The sequence below is a fragment of the Betta splendens genome, chromosome 4 (genome assembly GCF_900634795.4).
Source record: "Betta splendens chromosome 4, fBetSpl5.4, whole genome shotgun sequence".
Lineage (NCBI taxonomy): Eukaryota > Metazoa > Chordata > Actinopteri > Anabantiformes > Osphronemidae > Betta > Betta splendens.
The window spans coordinates 22,547,967-22,567,377 of record NC_040884.2 but is presented as its reverse complement, the minus strand read 5'-3'; the positions used below and the strand labels follow the sequence as shown (position 1 = coordinate 22,567,377).

The 19,411-nt window shown below is 49.4% G+C and overlaps 4 protein-coding genes and 1 long non-coding RNA gene across 14 annotated transcripts; 2 read left to right on the top strand and 3 right to left on the bottom strand.

Moving 5' to 3' along the window:
• Positions 1–85: 85 nt before the first annotated feature.
• klhl15 (kelch-like family member 15) lies at positions 86–7,684 on the bottom strand. Of its 5 annotated transcripts, none has more exons than XM_041070298.2 (10): positions 7,436–7,684; positions 6,548–6,635; positions 5,908–6,015; positions 5,282–5,420; positions 4,984–5,172; positions 4,652–4,876; positions 4,327–4,488; positions 4,035–4,244; positions 3,722–3,912; positions 86–3,635 (listed from the first exon to the last, which is right to left on the bottom strand). In XM_041070298.2, exons 3-10 carry the CDS (start codon positions 5,925–5,927, stop codon positions 2,882–2,884), a joined length of 1,890 nt encoding a protein of 629 aa, XP_040926232.1. In that variant the 5' UTR covers positions 5,928–6,015; positions 6,548–6,635; positions 7,436–7,684; the 3' UTR covers positions 86–2,881. The 5 variants fall into 5 exon arrangements, with proteins under 5 accessions (XP_040926232.1, XP_029001466.1, XP_040926233.1 ...); XM_029145633.2 differs by having other exon boundaries at positions 7,440–7,492; XM_041070299.2 differs by lacking the exon at positions 5,908–6,015.
• Positions 7,685–8,304: 620 nt separating this feature from the next.
• eif2s3 (eukaryotic translation initiation factor 2, subunit 3 gamma) lies at positions 8,305–12,562 on the top strand. The gene is made up of 12 exons (XM_029145640.3): positions 8,305–8,731; positions 9,358–9,421; positions 9,527–9,654; positions 9,764–9,885; positions 9,986–10,080; positions 10,188–10,346; positions 10,543–10,677; positions 10,822–10,916; positions 11,310–11,454; positions 11,589–11,758; positions 11,903–12,075; positions 12,163–12,562. The coding sequence occupies exons 1-12, from the start codon at positions 8,663–8,665 to the stop codon at positions 12,224–12,226; spliced, it is 1,419 nt and encodes a 472-aa protein (XP_029001473.1). The 5' UTR covers positions 8,305–8,662; the 3' UTR covers positions 12,227–12,562.
• LOC114852928 (uncharacterized) lies at positions 12,302–13,746 on the bottom strand. Its single transcript, XR_003785478.3, has 3 exons — positions 13,455–13,746; positions 13,260–13,317; positions 12,302–13,188 (listed from the first exon to the last, which is right to left on the bottom strand). It is a non-coding gene; the product is annotated as an uncharacterized LOC114852928 (long non-coding RNA).
• Positions 13,747–14,095: 349 nt separating this feature from the next.
• lrrc31 (leucine rich repeat containing 31) lies at positions 14,096–17,161 on the top strand. Of its 3 annotated transcripts, XM_029145638.3 has the most exons (10): positions 14,098–14,363; positions 14,740–14,931; positions 15,003–15,134; positions 15,204–15,371; positions 15,476–15,637; positions 15,707–15,889; positions 15,959–16,126; positions 16,190–16,354; positions 16,419–16,574; positions 16,643–17,161. In XM_029145638.3, exons 1-10 carry the CDS (start codon positions 14,351–14,353, stop codon positions 16,996–16,998), a joined length of 1,695 nt encoding a protein of 564 aa, XP_029001471.1. In that variant the 5' UTR covers positions 14,098–14,350; the 3' UTR covers positions 16,999–17,161. The 3 variants fall into 3 exon arrangements, with proteins under 3 accessions (XP_029001472.1, XP_029001469.1, XP_029001471.1); XM_029145636.3 differs by having other exon boundaries at positions 14,097–14,363; positions 15,707–16,126; XM_029145639.3 differs by lacking the exon at positions 15,204–15,371 and having other exon boundaries at positions 14,096–14,363; positions 15,707–16,126.
• Positions 17,162–17,209: 48 nt separating this feature from the next.
• On the bottom strand, positions 17,210–19,399 carry lrrc34 (leucine rich repeat containing 34). Of its 4 annotated transcripts, none has more exons than XM_029145642.3 (10): positions 19,213–19,398; positions 18,902–19,005; positions 18,764–18,828; positions 18,588–18,671; positions 18,293–18,421; positions 18,120–18,215; positions 17,886–18,037; positions 17,664–17,819; positions 17,454–17,580; positions 17,210–17,377 (listed from the first exon to the last, which is right to left on the bottom strand). In XM_029145642.3, the coding sequence occupies exons 1-10, from the start codon at positions 19,317–19,319 to the stop codon at positions 17,210–17,212; spliced, it is 1,188 nt and encodes a 395-aa protein (XP_029001475.1). In that variant the 5' UTR covers positions 19,320–19,398. The 4 variants fall into 4 exon arrangements, with proteins under 4 accessions (XP_029001475.1, XP_029001474.1, XP_055363976.1 ...); XM_029145641.3 differs by having other exon boundaries at positions 17,886–18,040; positions 19,213–19,394; XM_055508001.1 differs by having other exon boundaries at positions 17,886–18,040; positions 19,108–19,235.
• Between the last annotated feature and the right edge of the window lie 12 nt (positions 19,400–19,411).

The window sequence follows — 19,411 nt, the reverse complement described above, 5'->3', positions numbered from 1 at the left end:
TTTTACTGCTCTGCTACAACATATAATATATACAAAATATACAGAAAATCACTAACACAAACACAAAAAAACACTGAAAACCAGCTGAAAGTTGACCAATATGAACATTTATTACTGGAAAGAAGTTACAAATCATTTCCAAAGAGCTTCTACTCAGATCATAAGATATGTTAATCTGATTTTACTTTCTTTTTCAGATACAGTCATAGTAGCAAGGTATGTTTTTTTAATCCTCTATTCTGTTTTCCTACTAACAGGCTGAAGACTGGTGGCCTACAAGATGCTGTGCTGTGACTGAATGTGCGTTCAATCAAGACAGTAGCATTTTTATTGGATACATGTTTCCTCTTTGAACAGCAACATTAGAGCAGGAGGAGCTGAGGGGCCTGCACTGACTGATGGGATGTCTATGGGCTCAGCTGCAGAACAGGACAGTGCAGTGCAGTGCACACGTAACGGAAAGTGGAGCCTCATTTCCCAGATAGTGTGTCTACCACGCGTGATGTTTCTGTCGGTATTCTGCAGGTTGTGGAGGTGTAGAAGCAAAAGTGAGAAATGGAAACACAAGAATATGTTAAGTGATATGGAAATTAAAAGCAGAATACTAAATGTTGAGTCAAAAAAAGAAACCTGTGTAAATAAGAACTATGCTTGAGTGGGCAGAATAGAGGCTCTGCAGGAAAAAATAAAATGCTACTGATTAGAACACTTTGTGTTGGAAAGTAGAGATAAGCTTTGCATTAGCAAAACTACTTTATTTTCCTTTAAATAATCATCTAGCCTCATTAGGTTTTAACTGGCTCAGAAATTTGATTTCTTTCTTTCACTTCCAAACATCAGAATTTTGAAATCCAGTGCCATGAAGTGACTGAAAAAAGACTAATCTCTGACTTGTTATTAAGCTGCAGCTCAGGGCTCTGGAGGTTTGTATATGAACAGGAGAGACGCTGGAGAATACTGAAGTGTTTCCATATCATAAATCTAAGCCCTCTAAAACAGGCCACCTCCGAAATATGTATTTCAGCCTGAATGGAACATCAGGGAAATTATCATTTGCATCCCAGAAACAACCTAACAAGAAATTTCACCATAGTCTTGCAGACTATTGAATCGTCTGTTCTGCAATGTGATCAGTTTACACTAATGAAGAGACTGTTCTCAAAGCCTCCCTTCATTGGCCGCATGCAGCGGGGCTGAGGATGGGAGGACAGACGGCTGAAGAAGAGGCGAGGTACAAAAAACAGACGATGCACAATGAAGTTCCGACATAATAAATAATACTACAACTGTTACTGCATAGCTCAGTGAAAAGCAATAACTCTGAACATAAATAAATACACAGCTGACAGACAGACACAAGTGCATCTGTATGTGCTCTAGCCCTTTTCACAGTTGACACATTTAAAAACAGAACAAAATAAAAACCTAGAAAAAACGAGGTCCAGGACTTGGAGCTGGTCATCGAGCTGGGTTTGCTGGGCTGCAGGATCAAGGCGTTGAACTGCTCGGACGTAAAGGCGAGGACACAGAACAAACCCTTGGGTGTGACTGGAGACTTCAGTGTCTGACATCAACTAGTAAAACGATTGGTTTTACTAGTCGGTTGGTTGTACAGAACTTACTAAAATACACTGACCAACATAAACTGTGTGAACCAGCACAGACATGAAACACGTCTACATGAAAATGTAGATTTACTAGTTGCATGTTTGAGTTAATGTCAGACACTGATGTTTGCATCGTGTTGTAATACTACAGCCGCTTCACATACACCCAGTAAGAACCAATAAAGTGCAGGGAACAAAGACCAGAGCAAGTAAAGCACTGCCAGCGGCTAAACGGACCTTACAGGAACATCCTTAACTTCTACGTTTAAGTCCAAATAAAAGAAAAACGTTCTTCAGCCTCTGGAGTCGCAGTCATCGCCATTGTCAGTATTTACAAATGCAGAGCGAGCCCTCGTCTACGCGTGTACTACGAGGAGAGGGCGCACACACAGACACGATGATGCTAGATGACATGAGCACAGTATGGAGGATATGTGGAAGTAAGGAGAATTCAAGGCTGCAACGCACTGGAAGCCAAGACTGACCACTGAAGGTTATGTATGTAGAATGTGAGCGTTGGCGGCGGCTTCCTCTATTAGGAGACACTATACAATGAGCCACGCCACAGGAGGAGTAGTAAGAAATGCATTACCTTCAAGTTATATGTGGAACAGGGATTATTGCAGTCACACCTTGGCTTTCACTAAGCTTATTACCATTAAGAGCAGTCTGATAAATATTCATCGGGTAAATCTACAATAACTGTGACAGATGACCTAAAATGAACAGCTCCCTTTGGCAACGGACACATCGGACGCTTCCAGTGCGTTTCTGCAGTCAGCCTGAGCAGACGGCCTAAATACAGCAGGTGAGTAGTAGAGCAGGGAACTGAGCACAGTCCCAACACCAACCAGCAGAACGACACCTTTAACTCCAACAAACAGGTTTTCATTATTTTTCTGAGAAAGCTAAGTCTGAAAATGTTCACGCCTCCCAGCAGACACGCTCGCCGGCCACTTTATTAAGTACACCTGTACCATCAAATGCAAGAACACTGCTCTGCCACCACTCACACACAGGATGGTCAACATAATATGAATGTGTTCTGGAACATGGGCTTTGCAGAAGTCGGACCACGGCAGAGCTGCTGTCGCGTAGCTGTACCTAATAAAGTGGCCTGTAAGTGTCTGTCTTTTCCTCACTGTAGGTAAGTGCTGGTCTCTAGTTTAAAAGCTTCCGTAGAGTCTCCCACCTGTGAACACCTCATCTCCTCTAGCAGGAGACGTCAGTGCATTCCCATGTTAATAAAAAGGAGGCTTGTGGTGGAGCAGACCTCAGCTGCAGCTTCTCACATGCTCTAGCACATACTCTGGGAAGTGCAGACTGCAAACCTGCAGGCCGTCCAGTTTGCAAGGCATCCTGGGATACTCGTCCTCCTTCCACTTGTTTTCATCAGGGTCAAAGGTGAGGATAGAGTCACTGTAGTGGCCGTTGTAACACAGGCCACCCAGCACCATTATCTGCCTGTCCAACACTGCCACCCCGTGGCCGCTGCGTCCGATGGGCATGGAGGCGAGGATGGTCCACTCGTCAGTCTCTGGGTTGTACACCTCCGTGGACGGGCAGCCCTGCGACTCAAAGGAAGCTCGCAGGATCACGCACACGCCTCCGAACACGTACAGCTTCCCGTTGTGGGAGATCATCTTGTGGAAGCAACGGGCGTAGTTCATTTTGGATTTGTTCTCCCAGCAGCTGGCGTGAGTGCCGGGCAGCAGGGGGCCTCGGCCGGCGCGCGCTCGGTGGGCGTCCGAACCGGCCGAGCTCCCGCCCCCTCCCCCCGCTTCCCGTCCCGGATCGAACACACACACCTGTTTGGAGGTGGAGGAGGAGGTGATGCCGCCTGTGATGTACAGTTTACCATTCAGGACCGTTCCCTCGTGACCGTACTTGTTCACAGGGTACGGGTCCACGAATTCCCAGCGGTCCTCTGTGATGTCGTATCGTTCTGTGGAGTAAAAGGTCTCGTCTCGAGTGCGACCTGCCACGGCATAAATAAACTTGCCAATGACGCCCACAGCAAACTCTGACCTGCAACACACAGCACACATTTGTAAGAAACCAAAACGAAGGAGCACGTAAACGCCTGCAGCCGTCAGAATGTTGGCTCCTCCCACCTGGGCACAGACATGTCGGCCATGCGCAGCCACGAGTTCTGCCGAGGGTCGTAGCGGTAGACCTTAGATGATGCGTGAAACTCCCCGTCGGGTCCCAGCTCCTCTCCACCTAGCAGGAAGGCAAAGTTGTTGACAATAGCCAAACAGTCCGGTCGCAAGGGCACCTGAGGTCCCTCCAGCTCCCACCACACCTGGAAAAGTTCACATGGGTCAGTGAAGCCAAACAGACACTGATTTAACATCACATCACAAACTGAGGAGCAAAGAACAGAGCAGAGCTCCTCCGCTCCTCCATCAGGAGAACGGGCCGAACCTTGGGGCGCTGCAGCAGCAGGATCTTGCTGTTGACCATGCTGTGACCGATCATTCCCCTAAAGACGGCCGTCTGAGGGCGGACAGAGCGGATCCGGTTGGAGCGCGTCTCCACCAGAGGCTGCTGGTTGACATCATGGAAGTAGCTGAGCGCCTGGTCCACCTCCTGCCTCAGCTGTCTGGAGTAGCGGTAAAACTCTGACGTCTTCACCTGCGAAGATGAGGAAAGCAATTCTAAATATGCCCCAATAAAAAACCCACAGCTCATTGTCGCTGCCTCCAGAACATCTCACCTTCTCAAAGATGTTGGCGGGGGTCATGAGACAGAAGCGGATGGACTGCACGATGGTGTCCGTGTGCCTCCAGCGCCGCCTGTCGTGTCGCAGCCACGCCTGGACCGCTTCATACAGCTCGATCTCTGGGAAGCGACTCAGAGCATCGCTATTCAGGTACGCCTGGATCCCAAAGAGAGTCACTTTAAACAAAAACCCTGCTCGACTGAGTGGAACTCTCACATCATAAAGTGCACTTCAACAAGCACTAGAAAATGAAGAGCAGCATGTTTAGCTTAAGTGGAACATTCCCTTTAAAGTTGGGTGTTGGTAAACCGATTCTCACCTGCAGTCTCTCGAGGCTGAGGTAGGACAAGAAGTCGGGTCGACTCATGAGCGGGACAAAGTTTTCGAGCAGGAAGTTGTCGAGCTGCTCCTGGACGCCCTCCACGCCCACGCTGAAATCCTCCAGGAGCCGCATGACCTCGGCACAGTTCTCCAGGCAGATCTTGGCCAGCAGGAAGGAGCAGCAGAACTCCACCGCCTCCGTCAGCTGCACGTACATGGCCGCCTACCGGCGCAGGAGGACGGGTCAGAGCCAGGAAAAAACACGGGCGCTGATCCTCACGAATACACACACTCATCTAACGCAGTCTACCCTGTGCCTGTGGGCTCTACCTGCAGGATCTCTTGGACCGTGGGCATGCTGAGCTCCAGCGAGCCATAGTACATGAACCGTAGGATGTGGCCAAAGCCTGCAGCCGTCAGCCCCTTCATGTGGATCTTGTCCTGGTCCCGCTCCCTCATGTCTGCTGTGAACATGACCCGGAAGTAATCGCTCTGGGTGGCCAGAAGCGCCTTGTGGGCCTACGAGACGAGCACACGCAGCAGGTCCATTAAACCTGTGTGGGACTACGAGACCCCATGCACGTGAAGCTGTGTATGTGTGTGTGTGTGTGTGTGTGTGTGTGTGGACCTGGAAGTGGTGCTCCTCTATCAGCAGAGTGACATCCAGCAGCAGACGCTCCTCGTACAGTGCCCGGAACCCCGACGACACGCTCCCATCATGCACCTGGGACAGGTACACCTCCACATCCGCCCCCGACATAACACACCTGGAACCACGAAGAGGAGCATATGTTAAGCTCCATACAGGATAAAATACGGCACCGGATCAGCAGCTTGAAACTAGAAACTAGAAAGTAGTTCATTACGAATTCAGCAAACACAGACATTAGTTTCTCTAAGGACAACTGTTGTATGACTATGTGTGTGTCTGGAACAGCATCGATAGGACATTCAGCCTTAAAAGCTCAGCCCTTCAGCTGCTGCATCCTAACAAGCTGTTGCAGTTTAGCAGCGAGTGGCACAGTGTGTGATTCTGCGCTGACGCACTGGGGGAATGCCCCATTCCACTGCGCTGCGCTGCAGCGAGGCTGATGGGAAACCAAGATAAACAAAGGAAACGATGCGAAAGGCCTCGTTCACGTCATCCACCCAGCAATTTTAGCACACACAAAACACACACATTGCTCTTTGAACTGATTTAAGTTTTGCTCTAGAACACAGTCACTAATGGAAATCAACACATAGCACACTCACCTCTGATTGGCCACGGGCATGTCAGGGGGGCTGTCCGAGCCAATCAGAGGACAGTGCCCCTTGTGTCCAGCAGATGCTAACAAAGTCCCTTTTCTGAGCGTCAATCACCTGGACGACAAAGCCGACACAAGCGCCACATTAAAGCATGAATGAAAGAGAAGCCATTCAAGGACTTCTGCGCGCCTACGATCACTGATGTTTATGTTACTGATTGTTTCATGAACAGAATCATAAGCGTTCAGCTTATATGAAATTAAAGTAAGTCAAGCTGTAACAAACCACATAGTCTTACTGAACGTGGCAGATTTAGCACTTTATAAAATGGGGTCAATTAATGTAGGACAATGTTAAATATCTAGAATCTGCTGCATAAATACAGAAGTGGACTTAAATGCAGGTCAAAGTCTGGTCTAAAGGGAATTGAAGTGGACGCACTGAAGGAAAACAAAACACATACATAAATCAGAACACGTCCCATTTAATGAAATAATACGACTCCAGCCCGTGAGAACAAGCTGTGGCAGCGATGAGGCAGATGTGGAGGCAGATGTGGAGGGGACAGAGGACAGACAGGTACAGGTCTAAAGGCTCAGACAGTGCTCAGGTGTACCGTGTAGTGCTGCTCAGCGGGGAACCGTACCTTTTGGAGCCCGGGCCAACAATCACAGGCTTTGACGGCTGAGCGCTAAGGGGCCGATCGCATTTCCTGTGTTTGTGTTTGCCTGGTTCTGACAGAGGAGAAAGAGAGCGGGCATCAGGCGTCTGAAGGAACAGCTGCAAAACATTCAGCCTCGACCAGTTTACACCAAAAGCACGCGTGTGTGGAGAGTTGGAGCTGCGGCAGCAGAGCAAAGCTCAGAACAGCAAATTCAACCGTTAATGGCATAAAAGTAGAGTTTGGCCCAGTCCAAGAGTCGCCTCTTATATCAGGCACATTTCTGCCAAAAGTCCAAACTCTATTTAGAAGATTATTTAACTGACATTCACAAATCACATGTACTTGATACTGAACCAAACGCTGCTACAGACGCATGCACAGTCCGAAGCCGAACCTGGTTTCAGGGACCGGTACCGGTACCGGGCAGGCAGTTGATTTCACGTCTCACCCTCTGAGTTCGTTTCCTCTCGGTTCTGTGGTCACTACTCAGCCATTATAAAGCATCCTGCTTAAAGTTTGCGGTTCGTGCTTGTGGTGTCGGCCCGTTAACGAGCAGCAGGAAGGACGCAGAGGGTCCAGGCTGCGTTCGCGGGTTAGAGCAGCTCCTGTAGCTCTCACTCCAACAGCAGGTGGATGCTGAATTTAAAGCCCCAAACAAAGGCTCCGCTGGGCTGCACATCCACCTGTGCTGTTAGCGAGTCAGTGGGACGTCAGTGTGGAGGGAGCAGGTTTGAGAGACGCGGGATTCTTTACGAACCGGGCGAACCGGAGACACTGTCACGACCCGCAGGGACAGAAGCTACGAGGGGATCCGACACTACTCGACCCGGGACGCAGCGTTAGCTTCGCGGCTACATCCAGACGTCTCACCTACCTCGGCGGTGCGAATCCCCACAACCCCTCTTCGACCAGGCAGCTCTGGCGCCTTCGGACATGAAGTTGCGGGTTCGACTCCGGGTTCAAGGAAGCGGACGGCAGCGGTGCACTGCCATGTTATGATCCATGTACACGGAGATTCCCCCCCGACTCGGCTCCGAATTAAACGGGCAACAAACCACAGCAGGCTTCTGGCTTTGCAGACGCCATTTTCTGCGCCGGCGTCATTTCCCTTCTGGGCGGAACTGAAGGGCCCAGTCAGCGTTGTACCGTAATTAGTGATCAATAATTTAATAATTAATAATACACGGCAGCAAGTACTAAATAAAGAAAAATACATATCATATCACATATGTTTTATTGTATTTGAGCTAAAATATTTAGCTTTTTTTTAATTTATACACCACATTCATAAAAACATGTATTGGCAGTAATACAAGAAATACTGTAAACAAAACAAAACCTTTTTAGAGACAAACTAACTAATATAATAAAAAACAAGTAGCGCATGTACTCATTGTTTTGATGTAACAATGTGAGTGAAATTGTTTATTTGTCTAACATGTAGAATCATCTCATTACACATGAAACAAACAACGTTTGCTTTTTGTATTTTGTTTAATATACAGTTATAAGAAGTTTGTATATCATATTATACACTGAACTGTTAACTGTCTCAACAATCATAATAATGTCGCATCCTTATTATGATATCTTATTATATGGTTAAGAAACTGAAAAATATATCAGTGGTCATTGCAGAACTACGAGCTACATTAAAAACTACAAACGTCAGATGACGTCACTCTAACACGACGGACCAAACGCGTGGTTAAGGCATGACAGAGATGTATATATTTTAAATAATTGGAAAAGGAAAGTTAAGACTTGTTGTCCGATTAGTAATGATCACTTATTACAGAATAGTTGTTAAAAGCAAATAAACTTCAACAGCGTTGGGAAATCAGATAAAGCGTGTTATAGTAGAAATGAGTTGCATCAGCCGCTGGGAAAGGACCCCGTTTCTTTGAACGCTATGTATTACCCAAGTTACAAATAGACAACACATTTCTGCTAAACGTCTCCTAATAGACTCATCTAAATTTACGTAGCAGTCCAAAGAGTAAATCTTGTTCGGGTTTATAACTTGTTTGAGGAAGGAACGACTCGCCTGATCAGGCATCCGCCGGGGCCGCTTCCCTCGTTCCCTTTTCAGTCAAGATGGCGGGCGATGAGTCTGGTTCAACGCTTGGTCAGCCTCACCTGTCCAAACAAGACCTCAGTACCCTGGTAAGTGTCTGCGTACGTTATTATCAAAGCTTCCTTCTACCGTGGCGCCGGTTCTTGGTTCTTTCTGTTACCGGAGCGGTTCCTTGAAGGCTGTTACATGTGAGTAACGGTCACCGGTGCTGCTTCGCCACCACCCGGCACACGACACCAGGCCCGGCGGGGCGGGGAGCTGAAACGGTCGCTTAGGATAGTTTACACTAAAATGGCTTCAGTTTCAAAATTATGCTCAACTTTATAATTATAACACGTGCGATCAGACTTTGTGTTTCTTCTACACCAATAATCTTTGCTTGGTTCTCTGTGATGCTAACGTTAGCATCATTGGGCAAGGTGATGTAAAATCGTTAAAAATGTGAATGGAATTGTGAATTGAGACGTAATCAAGCATTATCAGAGACATGACGCTTCAGTTTTTATTATTTTTTACATTATATTGCAGGACCAGGCACTGAATTGACCTGTGTTAGTGTGGGGCTGGATGTCTGTTAGTGTTGTAGCCTCTTTTGTTCCCATTCACCCCCAGGATTAAACAAATGAATGTCTTTCATTCCATGTAAAACACAATCCTTTACCAGTGTTGTTTTTCCAATGTGGAATCAGTCTGATGCCTGTTGTTATCTTGACAGGACGTGTCCACCCTGACGCCTCTGTCCCCAGAGATCATCAGCAGACAGGCCACCATTAATATCGGTATGGAAGTCACTCACAGCTGATCAGATCAGCAGTGACTTTGATAAAATGAGGGTATAAGGAGTGAGAGAGGGCTGTGTTGACTTGTTTTCTGTGTTTTATTAGGCACCATTGGTCATGTGGCCCACGGAAAGTCCACAGTAGTGAAGGCTATTTCAGGAGTTCACACTGTCCGGTTCAAGAACGAGCTAGAGAGGAACATCACTATCAAGCTAGGATATGCCAACGCTAAGGTGAGGCACTGATTTTGAAGGTTTAGCTCAGTTTGAGATTTGAGTATGTGCTGATGGTTTCTCTCACTTGCAGAAGTTGATTGTGTCCAGTTTTGTTGTTCTTGTGTAGGTCTATAAGCTGGATGACCCCAGCTGTCCCAGGCCAGAGTGCTACAGGTCATGTGGTAGCAGCACTCCTGATGAGTTTCCCACAGACATCTCTGGCACTAAAGGAAACTTTAAACTGGTTCGGTAAGAAAAAAAGTGCACTAAGTTTTAATTTCATTCTATTTGGTGTTGGTTAAGGAATCTTTGTTCAGTCTTCAGCGGGATTTCCTTTTTTGTTTCTCAGGCATGTGTCATTCGTAGACTGCCCTGGTCACGACATTTTGATGGCAACCATGTTGAACGGAGCTGCAGTCATGGACGCAGCACTCCTGTTGATTGGTAGGTCTTATGACACCCTCCAACAACCTACGCTAACCTTCACACGATGTTTCGCTACTTCCAGTAATGTTTTAAATCAGCAAAGTGTTTGCTTTTGTCTCTGTCAGCGGGAAACGAGTCGTGTCCTCAGCCCCAGACGTCGGAGCATCTAGCAGCCATAGAAATCATGAAGCTGAAGCACATCCTCATTCTGCAGAACAAGATTGACCTGGTGAAGGAAAGCCAGGCCAAAGAGCAGTATGAGCAGATCCTTGCCTTTGTACAGGGTGAGTCACTGTGAGCCTTTGCTGTAAAGAAATATGTCTACAACAACTTTACAGAAATCTTTAACCTAAGATGTTGAGAGAAGATTAAAATAAGTCCTTTTTAAACACTAGTGCACCTGGATGTTGCATACAAAGCCCACATATTGATCTGGGTTGGGGTTCAGTTGACTTATTGCACTTGTTTTTCCTGCTGCAGGCACAGTAGCAGAGGGGGCTCCAATCATTCCCATTTCAGCCCAGCTGAAGTACAACATTGAGGTGGTTTGTGAGTACATAGTCAACAAGATCCCAGTGCCCATGAGAGACTTCATTTCTGAGCCCAGGCTCATTGGTAAGAAAGTCACAACTCCCATTCTGTTTGTATTTTGTTATTAGTTGCCTTCATTCTTTTTTGCAGTTGGTTGTGTTTTTATTTGTCCTGTTGACCATTCTTTTGATGAAATTATTGACAGGTAAACTGTTTCGTGTGTTTTAGTCATCAGATCCTTTGATGTGAACAAGCCTGGCTGTGAAGTTGATGACCTGAAAGGAGGTGTTGCAGGAGGAAGTATCTTAAAGGGTGTCCTCAAGGTGAGTTGTGTTTCACTGATTTCAGTTATGCTACAGGTAGAAATCCAATGGCCAGAATTAAACAGAGGTTGAAAGCCACAGAAACATCCACCCTTAAACTGGGGAATTATCTGTCTCAAACATGAATCACGTTATAATGCAATATTAGAATATAGAACTTTCACCAAAAACAACAGTCAACTGGAACTTTAGTGTTTGTAAAATCGTGGGTTGCTAAAGGACAATTACTTTGTCGAAAAGAACCACCTTTTAAAATCGGTATTGTTTTATTTATGTTCCTAGTGATGCATTTTATATGAATTTAGACATACATTTTACTGTGTAAGGGGACCATTGGAAATATTATCAACCTGTTAGTTTACAATTAAAGTTGTTTCTCTGTGTATCCTCCAGGTGGGCCAGGAGATTGAGGTGCGTCCAGGTATTGTGTCCAAAGACCAGGAAGGAAAACTGATGTGCAAGCCCATCTTCTCTAAGATTGTCTCACTTTTTGCGGAGCACAACGACCTACAGTACGCTGCACCTGGAGGCCTTATCGGTGGGTCCAATTTAATGAACCTGGACAGCATTAAATGCAGACACACAGACTGAGGCTGCCACAGAACTTTTACTTTTAACTTTTAACTATTAACTATTAAAAATAACTGGTTCAGACATGCTGTTTGTGTGCAGGTGTGGGTACTAAGATCGACCCGACACTGTGTCGCGCTGATCGTATGGTCGGTCAGGTGCTGGGTGCTGTTGGAGCTCTACCAGAGATCTTCACTGAGCTGGAGATCTCCTATTTCCTGCTCAGGAGGCTGCTTGGAGTCCGCACAGAGGGAGACAAAAAGGCTGCCAAGGTGAGCTGGGCAGCATGGGAAATGTAGTCTGAAATTAAATGAGTTAAAACAAATGCTCCCTTAAGTGCAGTGATTTTCAGAAATTTGTAAAAAATAATCATCATCAGATCATCAATAACATCTGTTGTTTTTGTGTCGCTGCAGGTCCAGAAACTCTCCAAGAACGAGGTCCTGATGGTGAACATAGGCTCCCTGTCGACAGGCGGTCGCGTCAGCGCTGTGAAGGCTGATCTGGCCAAGATCGTCCTCACCAACCCTGTCTGTACTGAGGTTGGAGAGAAGATTGCTCTGAGTCGCCGTGTGGAGAAGCACTGGCGGTAAGGACCAGTCGTTACACTCAGAGCATTTTTGGTTCTGGCATCCTACGCATGTCGTCTAACCCATGTTTTCCTTCTTCCCTTCAGTCTGATTGGTTGGGGACAGATCAGGAGGGGCGTGACCATCACACCCACAGTGGACGACGACTGAGGAGAACTGAACATGACGTCTCCACAAAGCTCTCGGCAGCCATCACACTCTTTTGGCTTTTACTTTTTTGTTGTGTTTAGTTTTTTTCACGAGGGGAAAGGAACAGAACGGGACATGTTGATGGTTTGAAGACGCCTCCTCTCTGCGCTGCTCTTCTTTTCTCTGCAGTGAAATGAAAATGTTTCTCCTGCGGAAGAGGAAGCTTGGACTGTCATAAGAATCCTCCACAGAAGGTTCACCTGCCTTCAGAGTGAACCCACAGGTTTATTCAGTACAGAGATGACCTGTGCTCTCTGCTGATTCCAGTTGCATCTAATAAAATACATTTGGAAGAAATTTGTCTGCTGCTGTTTATTTGAAATCAGAGTTGTAGCTGAGAATAAATTCAGCTGCAAGTAACCATAATCTTATGCAATAGAATTTAATGTGACAGTACACTGTTTTTAGCAGTTATTATTTTATAATGTCCAATAACTGTTTCATTCATTTGTAAACTGGATATTTGTGTTAATGTATTTTTAGGGTTGAAGCACAAAATCTGTTTATATTAAATTGACCCAGTTTTCATCTATGGGGACACATGGAAACACCTGGGGTGTGTTCCAGAAAGCGGGTTATGTGACATATCCAGGTAAGTTTGAGGGTATGTTGGTGATTAACCTCAGCTTTGGGTTCCAAAAACTGAGGTAACTTTCATGACATGTAAGTAACCATAGCAACTTACTCTCTGAAGATAACCTGCTCCAGAGCAGGTTCTGTGTCAGGGTAAGTTCGTTCCAAAGGTTACTGAGCAGGGCGTGCCCGTATGATGACGAGCCTGCGGATTTTAAAACCTTTCAATTTAAACTTAACAAACCACAGGTCTGCACTTACAACAGAGAGCATTCTGTGCGTAGCTCTCCGTTTTTGGTGGTGGTGGTGGCCCCCACCTGTCTGATGAGCCTCTATCTTCCTTCCAGTAGCTACATTACGGAAAAAACATGTTAAAACATGTTCAATACATAGATCATGTAATTGTGTAATCAAATCTTACCTTTTTGTAGGATGTTTGTGTTTCATTTTTAGTTCTTCTTGCTCCAGAAGGATCACACCTTATTAAACAAGAATATTACTATTATCCATTATTATTGGAATCTTGTGCAATTAATAGTGGAAGTTATGTTTAATTTTGTAATTTTCAATTACAATAAAAGGAGAGGATAACATAACCGTAATTAAATGAACTCACGCATGTACTCGCGTTTAAGCCAACTCCCGTTCTGTCGCTGCAGCGGCTTGAATTCCTCATACGCCAGCATTTAAACCTCCAACTCCGCCTCTGTGAAATACGCTGCCCTTTTAGTGTCGCTTCGGTTTTCCATGGTGGCTCGTAAATTTGGCGATCCATTGATCTACATGTACACGCTGTGCACGTGCGTTAACTCTGGGTTACCGACAGGAGGTAGATTAACCTAGCTCTTATCAGGTGTTTTGGAACCGACATACTCATACTAGTTCTGGGTTAATCAACCCACAGTTCAGGGTTTAGCAGATGGTTAATCAACCAAGGTTTCTGGAACACACTCCTGAACAGTTCAGAGTGTAAATAAACACGTATTTAAATGTGACTAATTAGAGGAAGCAGCTCTTTTTACAGGCTTCATTGTGATTATTGCAGTGTTTTCAAATAAACTGGGACCCTGAATGATTTAACAACAGTAACTATTAATGTAAATGTGAGACCTGGCTTTTAGCATTTAAATACATCTTGACCTTTTACTTTGACTGAAGTACATGATGTGAATACTGCAGTACTTCATCCTCCAACCCATTAGAGCCAAGGCAACGTTTACCGACGCGGATGAGACACTTCCGGGATCATCCACCTGACGAGCACCTGACATGACGTCACCGCGCTGTGAACCAGGATCACGGTGATCACAAGTTGACAGTCGCTTTAATTTACTATGAGCTGATTCAGAGTCAGTCAGTGCTGCAGCTGTGAGGTAGTGAAGCGCCGAGTACCAGCAGGCTGCATTTGACCGAACCAGGACCCGGACCCGGACCCGCTCTGGTCACGCGCCAAAAATTCTATCGTCTTGACAACGGACACAAGCGAGTTTCAGCTTTTTCTGGGTTGAGCTCATGGAGGCTGCAGGTAAATATCAAACCCAAAGCGACGCACGAAGGCTCCGCAGAAAACTGATGAATCTGCGCATGAATTAAACTGGACCTGAGGATTTTAGATGTGAAACAAACCTAAACTTTAGTCACATCGCATCGCGTGTATTAGTAACTCAGCTCCATGTGATTTGGACCTAATTGAGTTGTTACTCAGAGAAGAGGCACGTTTACAAGCCCAGTTTACCCACAGAGTGTCAAACTTAATGTTTTCTTGACACTGAACTGTTGGCGGGTGAAGTTGAGATTGTTTGTGTAAGCATGACTAGATGCTATGAAGCTATGGTAGCACAGAAATACAGCTGGTCCTACAGAACAAACAGGCTCAAACTGAGGTTGATGCTGTTCGTCAGCTGGACGACGGGGACGGGACGGCGGGAGCCAGAGGCGCTCCCCTCTCGACGTCATCATGAGCCAGATCCGCAGGAAGCGCACGGCCTCGGACAGGAAGCCGCTGAGGCGCTTCCTGTCCCAGCCCTCGGAGCAGTCGGACATCCCCGAGGACCGAGAGCCGGAGGCCCGGGAGGACAGAGCCAGGGGTCCAGGTCAGGTGTGGTGCAGGCGCGCTCGTGGTTGAAGTGTCTCTGCTCATCTCTCCGCCGTGGGCGTGTTGCAGAGGCGGCGGGCGAGCGAGAGCCCGGCTGGGGCCGGGTGTGCGTCTTCCTGCAGAGGCTGGGGAGGACGGTGGACGGCCGGAGCCTGAGCCTGGCCCACTGCGACCTGACGGCGACAGACCTGCTGGAGCTGGGTGAGGCTGCCGCACACGCACGGGCGCGGGTGCCACGTGGCAGACGGGTGACGCCGCTGTCGTCCGCAGCCACGCTGCTCCGCTGGCTGCCTCGGCTGGAGGAGCTGCACCTGTCCTGGAACGAGCTGATTGGCGGCTGCCTCCGCGCGCTCGCGGCTCACCTGCACCACGTCGGGGGAGTCCGGACGCTGAGGCTCTGCGGCTGTCGGCTCAGCGCCGGCGACGTGGCGGCCGTGGGTGGGTCCGTGGGTGTATGTTTGAACTCGGGCTCATAAAGTCAATACGGGTTTGTGATTTCAGCGTCCAGGGGTGTATTCACTGTGAACCAAACGTGTCTGCAGGTGACGCTCTGAGCTGCGTTCCTCTGCTGGACGTCCTCGACCTGTCCTGGAACCCTGGTGCGGGTGGAGGACTGAGCGGCCTGCTGGGGAACCTCCGTCCGCCGCTGAGGGAGCTCCACCTGGTGGCCTGTGAGCTGACGGCGGCCGCCGCCGCCGCTCTGGGTACGGGCTCCCGCTCTCGCCGGTGGAGGTGAGGCGTCGGTGCTGATGTCGGCTGCTTGTGCTTCTCAGGAGAGGCGGCGGCGGCGCTGCCCACGCTCTGTGTGCTGGACGTGTCCTGCAACCCGCAGCTCACGCAGGGGGCGGATGCAGGCGGCTTCCGGGAGCTGGCGAGCGGCCTCGCTGGAGCCGCGGCCCTGACCACGCTGCGCTTGCAGGCCTGCGGTCTGACGCCAGGCTGCCTCCACGCCCTCGGTAGGACGCGCGCTGACACTGTGGCGCCAGCGGCTGCAGCTCCTTCATGGTCTCGTGTGTCGGCGGCAGGCGCTTCGCTCCACGGCCTCTCATCAATGCGAGAGTTGGACCTGTCCTGCAACAGAGGCGTGGCTGGAGGACTGAGGAGCTTCACCCTGCACCTGTCTCACCTCATGCACCTGGAGAGCCTGGACCTTCACCAGTGCTCCCTCACACGGGACGACCTGGAGGCGCTGGGTGAGTCTGTGAGAGCCCGCGAGGCTGCGTTCAGGAGAGTCTAACGTGACCCGCTGTCTCCAGTCCAGGTGCTGCCCTCCCTGACGGCGCTGGTTCAGCTCGACGTGTCGTCCAATAAGGAGGCAGGAGGCGTCGTCCACCAGCTGGTGTCCGTCCTCCCTCTGGCCCAGATGAGGCGGCTGCCGCTCAACGGCTGCAGCCTGGACCCGGAGTCGTACGCGGCTTTAGGTACAGGCAGACGGTCACAGTGACGCCACGGCCAGCGCTGCTCAGTAAAGCGTGTCTCTGTCAGCTCTGGCAGCGCCGCACCTCCGAGCCGTGGACGTCTCCTGGTGCAAAGTGGTCGGCGGGCGCTCGGCGCTGCTGCTGGACGCTCTGCAGACGTCCGTCATCCTGGAGCTCCGTCTCAGCAGCTGCGAGCTCAAAACCGAGGACGCACATCACCTGGGTAAAGCACGCAGACACGCGCCATCGATGGGGTCTAAGGCTTAATGACGACGCCCGTGTGTGACTCAGCTGCAGGGTGCCGGCGAGGCTGTCTGTCCTCGCTGCGGGTGCTGGACGTCTCCTACAACGGCGCCGTGGCTGCCGACGGCTGGGCCGCTGTGTTCGCAGCGGGAGGTCTGGGCTCTCTGGAGGAAGTGGACCTCAGCCTGCGACCTTCGACCTCCGCCCCCTGCGCCGCCTGGCTCCCAGACCTGGTCCACGCTCTGCCCCGCCTGGCGGCGCTGAGTCGGCTGGCGGCGCAGCGGTGGAGCATCAGCGCTAAGGATCGGCATCAGCTGCACCACTCGCTGAGGAGGAGGAGTGTCCTGCTGGAGTGGGACCCCGACATTAAAGACGCAACGTCAGCCTCGGGAGAGAGCAGTTAAAGCCACCGGTGGCATTTATACCCGCTCCAGTCCGACCACCGTCGTCAGCATCTCCGCTGTTTAAATTGTTAAATTCAGGAAGCACACATTGATGCTTGAATCATTCTCAGGGTAAAAATGTTTATTGTGGAGGTGGATTTGATTAAAAGAATTTCACACAGTTTATTATTCAGAATGTGCTTTTAATCAAGGGACTGATTACACCACAATCTTAGTTTGGCGGTAGTGACTGGATGTGTGTGGGTTTCCTGCTGGAGTTGTAGCGTCTCCTCAAACTGTGGGGGGCCTCGGCGAGAAACACCCGACCGTCCACCTCGTAGACGCTGACGTCCGTCTGCTCCGGCAGCAGGCGACCGCTGGACATCAGCTCTCTGAAGGCCTGAGGGGCGACAGACGTCAGCGTCGTGTGTGTGTGTGTGTGCGCGCGCGCGTGTGTGTGTGTGCGCTTTAGTTACGTGGCACACTGGCTCCTCCAGGTGGTTTCCCCAGATGTACAGGTGTGTTAGACGTGTGTTTGCTCCTGTAGCCTGAGCCAGAGACAGTAAACCCTCAGCGCTGATGCTGTTACCCTTGACTGACAGCCTGTAGGGCAGGGACGCGGTTCAGATCCTTCTCACAGATCTTTAAGATGTCTTGTGTGGATGCAGACCCTGTTGTGGACTCACTCTCTCAGGCCGCAGCCTGGGGAGGTGATGGCTTCGCTCAGGTACACGGCACCCTCGTCTTCCATTCGATTGAACGACAGATCGACGACCTCCAGGGTCGGGTTCAGCTTCAGCACCTTAGCCAGATGGGACACGCCGTCACGAGTCACACGGTTACTAGGGGCAACCAAGCAGAGGGTAAGAGGACGTAAAACAAACGGAAACATGGGGTGTTGCTCGTACCAGCGCAGGTCCAGGTAGCGCAGGCTGTAGTTGGACGTCAGGCCGTCAGCCAGCCTCTCCATCCCGGCGTCCGTCATCCCCATCCTCCCCAGGTGCAGCTCCACCAGGTGGCTGTTCCCCACCAGCATCTCTGACACGTGCACCGCCCACTCCTCCTGAGAGACACACGCAGACTCACCTCTAACCTCCACACGCGTGACCGAGCAGAAGCACGGAGCCCCGTCGAGTCGGTACCTGGAGGCTGGAGAGCAGCGCTCGGCTCAGGTCCAGAGACAGAAGACCCGTGTTGCTTTTCAGGGCGATGGTGAGAGCGATCACACCCTGAACGCCCTAAACACCAGGACAACGCAAAGGGCTTCACACAGGGCCCGGTTCCACACAGCCAGTGCGTCGGTGCAGGCGTTTACCAGGTCGCAGTCCGCCAGCTGCAGCTCCTGCAGGCTGTGGTTGCGCTGCAGCATGCCGGCCAGACGCACGGCGCCTCGGCTCCCCAGCTTGTTACCCGACAAAGCCAGCGAACGCAAAGTGGTGTTGCTCTGCAGCGAGAGGAGCGGCAGGGGGGCGTGAGCAGCATCTACAGCAGGGCTCTGCAACCTTGGTCCTCGAGAGCCACTGTCCTGCTGGTTCTCGAGGACCAGGGTAGCAGAGCAGTGATCTACACAATGCCTCGGGTCAAACTAAGCGAAAGGTCTGAATCTGAACCTGCAGCACTGTGCTGAGGATTTCAGCTCCGCCCGCCAGAATGTCGTTGAACATCAGGTCCAGAGAGAGCAGAGACGAGTCCTCCTGCAAGTAAATACACAGTTGGACAAGTACATCATGCATATGGAGAAACAAGAAGCAGCCAATGAGTGATGACATTGATGATATTTTCCCACCTGTAAAAGGCCGCTCAGACGTTCCACCCCTTCATCACTTATGTTATTGTATCGCAAATCAAGACCTGTTCACGCAAACGTTTAAAAGTCAGTGATACAGTGACTGATTGTTTACAGTGATGGTGAGTGACGGCCCACCTGTCACACACTTGTTGTTTTGCAGACATTTACAGAGAACCATGGCGTCTTCATCATGGAGCCTCTGTCTTTGTTTGTTTCCTGGCAGCTTTAACGTGACATTTCTATAAAACAGGTAAATACATGAAGCAGATATTGATGCTGCCCAAGTTGTACTAATTAAATTAAATTAAACCCCGTAGCGGTGCTCTAATCGTGTTTCTAACCCAAAGTCTTCGTCATCGCAAACACTAGAAGTCTTTTTTCCTGAAGCACGTAAAGGCAACATTAGCTCCCAAAGCCAAGTTCGATAGCTAAAAGTTGCCACTCACTCGTCCGCCCTCAGTTTCTCCAGAACCTCTGCGATGTGGGGGTTCCTTTTTATCTGGTTATCTGAACACGCAGATTTGTAACTTTCAGACATGCTTTCGTTAGCCATTACTATTCCGTGTTAGTTTGGGTTGCTGTGGCAACAAGAGGAGAAGAGGAACAGGAGGGAGGAAAGAGGACGGTGGGTCATAAAGGACAAAA

What these genes read in the sequence shown, in the direction of transcription:
- lrrc31 (XM_029145636.3), top strand. An exon ending in GGACGACCTGGAGGCGCTGG is followed by an intron (nt 16,127 to 16,189) that starts GTGAGTCTGTGA and finishes CGCTGTCTCCAG; the next exon opens with TCCAGGTGCTGCCCTCCCTG. An exon ending in GGAGTCGTACGCGGCTTTAG is followed by an intron (nt 16,355 to 16,418) that starts GTACAGGCAGAC and finishes TGTCTCTGTCAG; the next exon opens with CTCTGGCAGCGCCGCACCTC.
- klhl15 (XM_029145632.3), bottom strand. Translation starts at nt 7,500, where the DNA reads ATGTCCGAAGGCGCCAGAGCTGCCTGGTCGAAGAGGGGTTGTGGGGAT. An exon ending in TAGAGGAGCACCACTTCCAG is followed by an intron (nt 5,173 to 5,281) that starts GTCCACACACAC and finishes CTCGTCTCGTAG; the next exon opens with GCCCACAAGGCGCTTCTGGC. An exon ending in GCCGACATGTCTGTGCCCAG is followed by an intron (nt 3,636 to 3,721) that starts GTGGGAGGAGCC and finishes TGTGTGTTGCAG; the next exon opens with GTCAGAGTTTGCTGTGGGCG.
- lrrc34 (XM_029145641.3), bottom strand. Translation starts at nt 19,319, where the DNA reads ATGGCTAACGAAAGCATGTCTGAAAGTTACAAATCTGCGTGTTCAGAT. An exon ending in GAGAAACTGAGGGCGGACGA is followed by an intron (nt 19,006 to 19,212) that starts GTGAGTGGCAAC and finishes CCTGTTTTATAG; the next exon opens with AAATGTCACGTTAAAGCTGC. An exon ending in TCCTCAGCACAGTGCTGCAG is followed by an intron (nt 18,422 to 18,587) that starts GTTCAGATTCAG and finishes CTCTCGCTGCAG; the next exon opens with AGCAACACCACTTTGCGTTC.
- eif2s3 (XM_029145640.3), top strand. Translation starts at nt 8,663, where the DNA reads ATGGCGGGCGATGAGTCTGGTTCAACGCTTGGTCAGCCTCACCTGTCC. An exon ending in ACAGGCCACCATTAATATCG is followed by an intron (nt 9,422 to 9,526) that starts GTATGGAAGTCA and finishes GTGTTTTATTAG; the next exon opens with GCACCATTGGTCATGTGGCC. An exon ending in TTCTGAGCCCAGGCTCATTG is followed by an intron (nt 10,678 to 10,821) that starts GTAAGAAAGTCA and finishes CGTGTGTTTTAG; the next exon opens with TCATCAGATCCTTTGATGTG.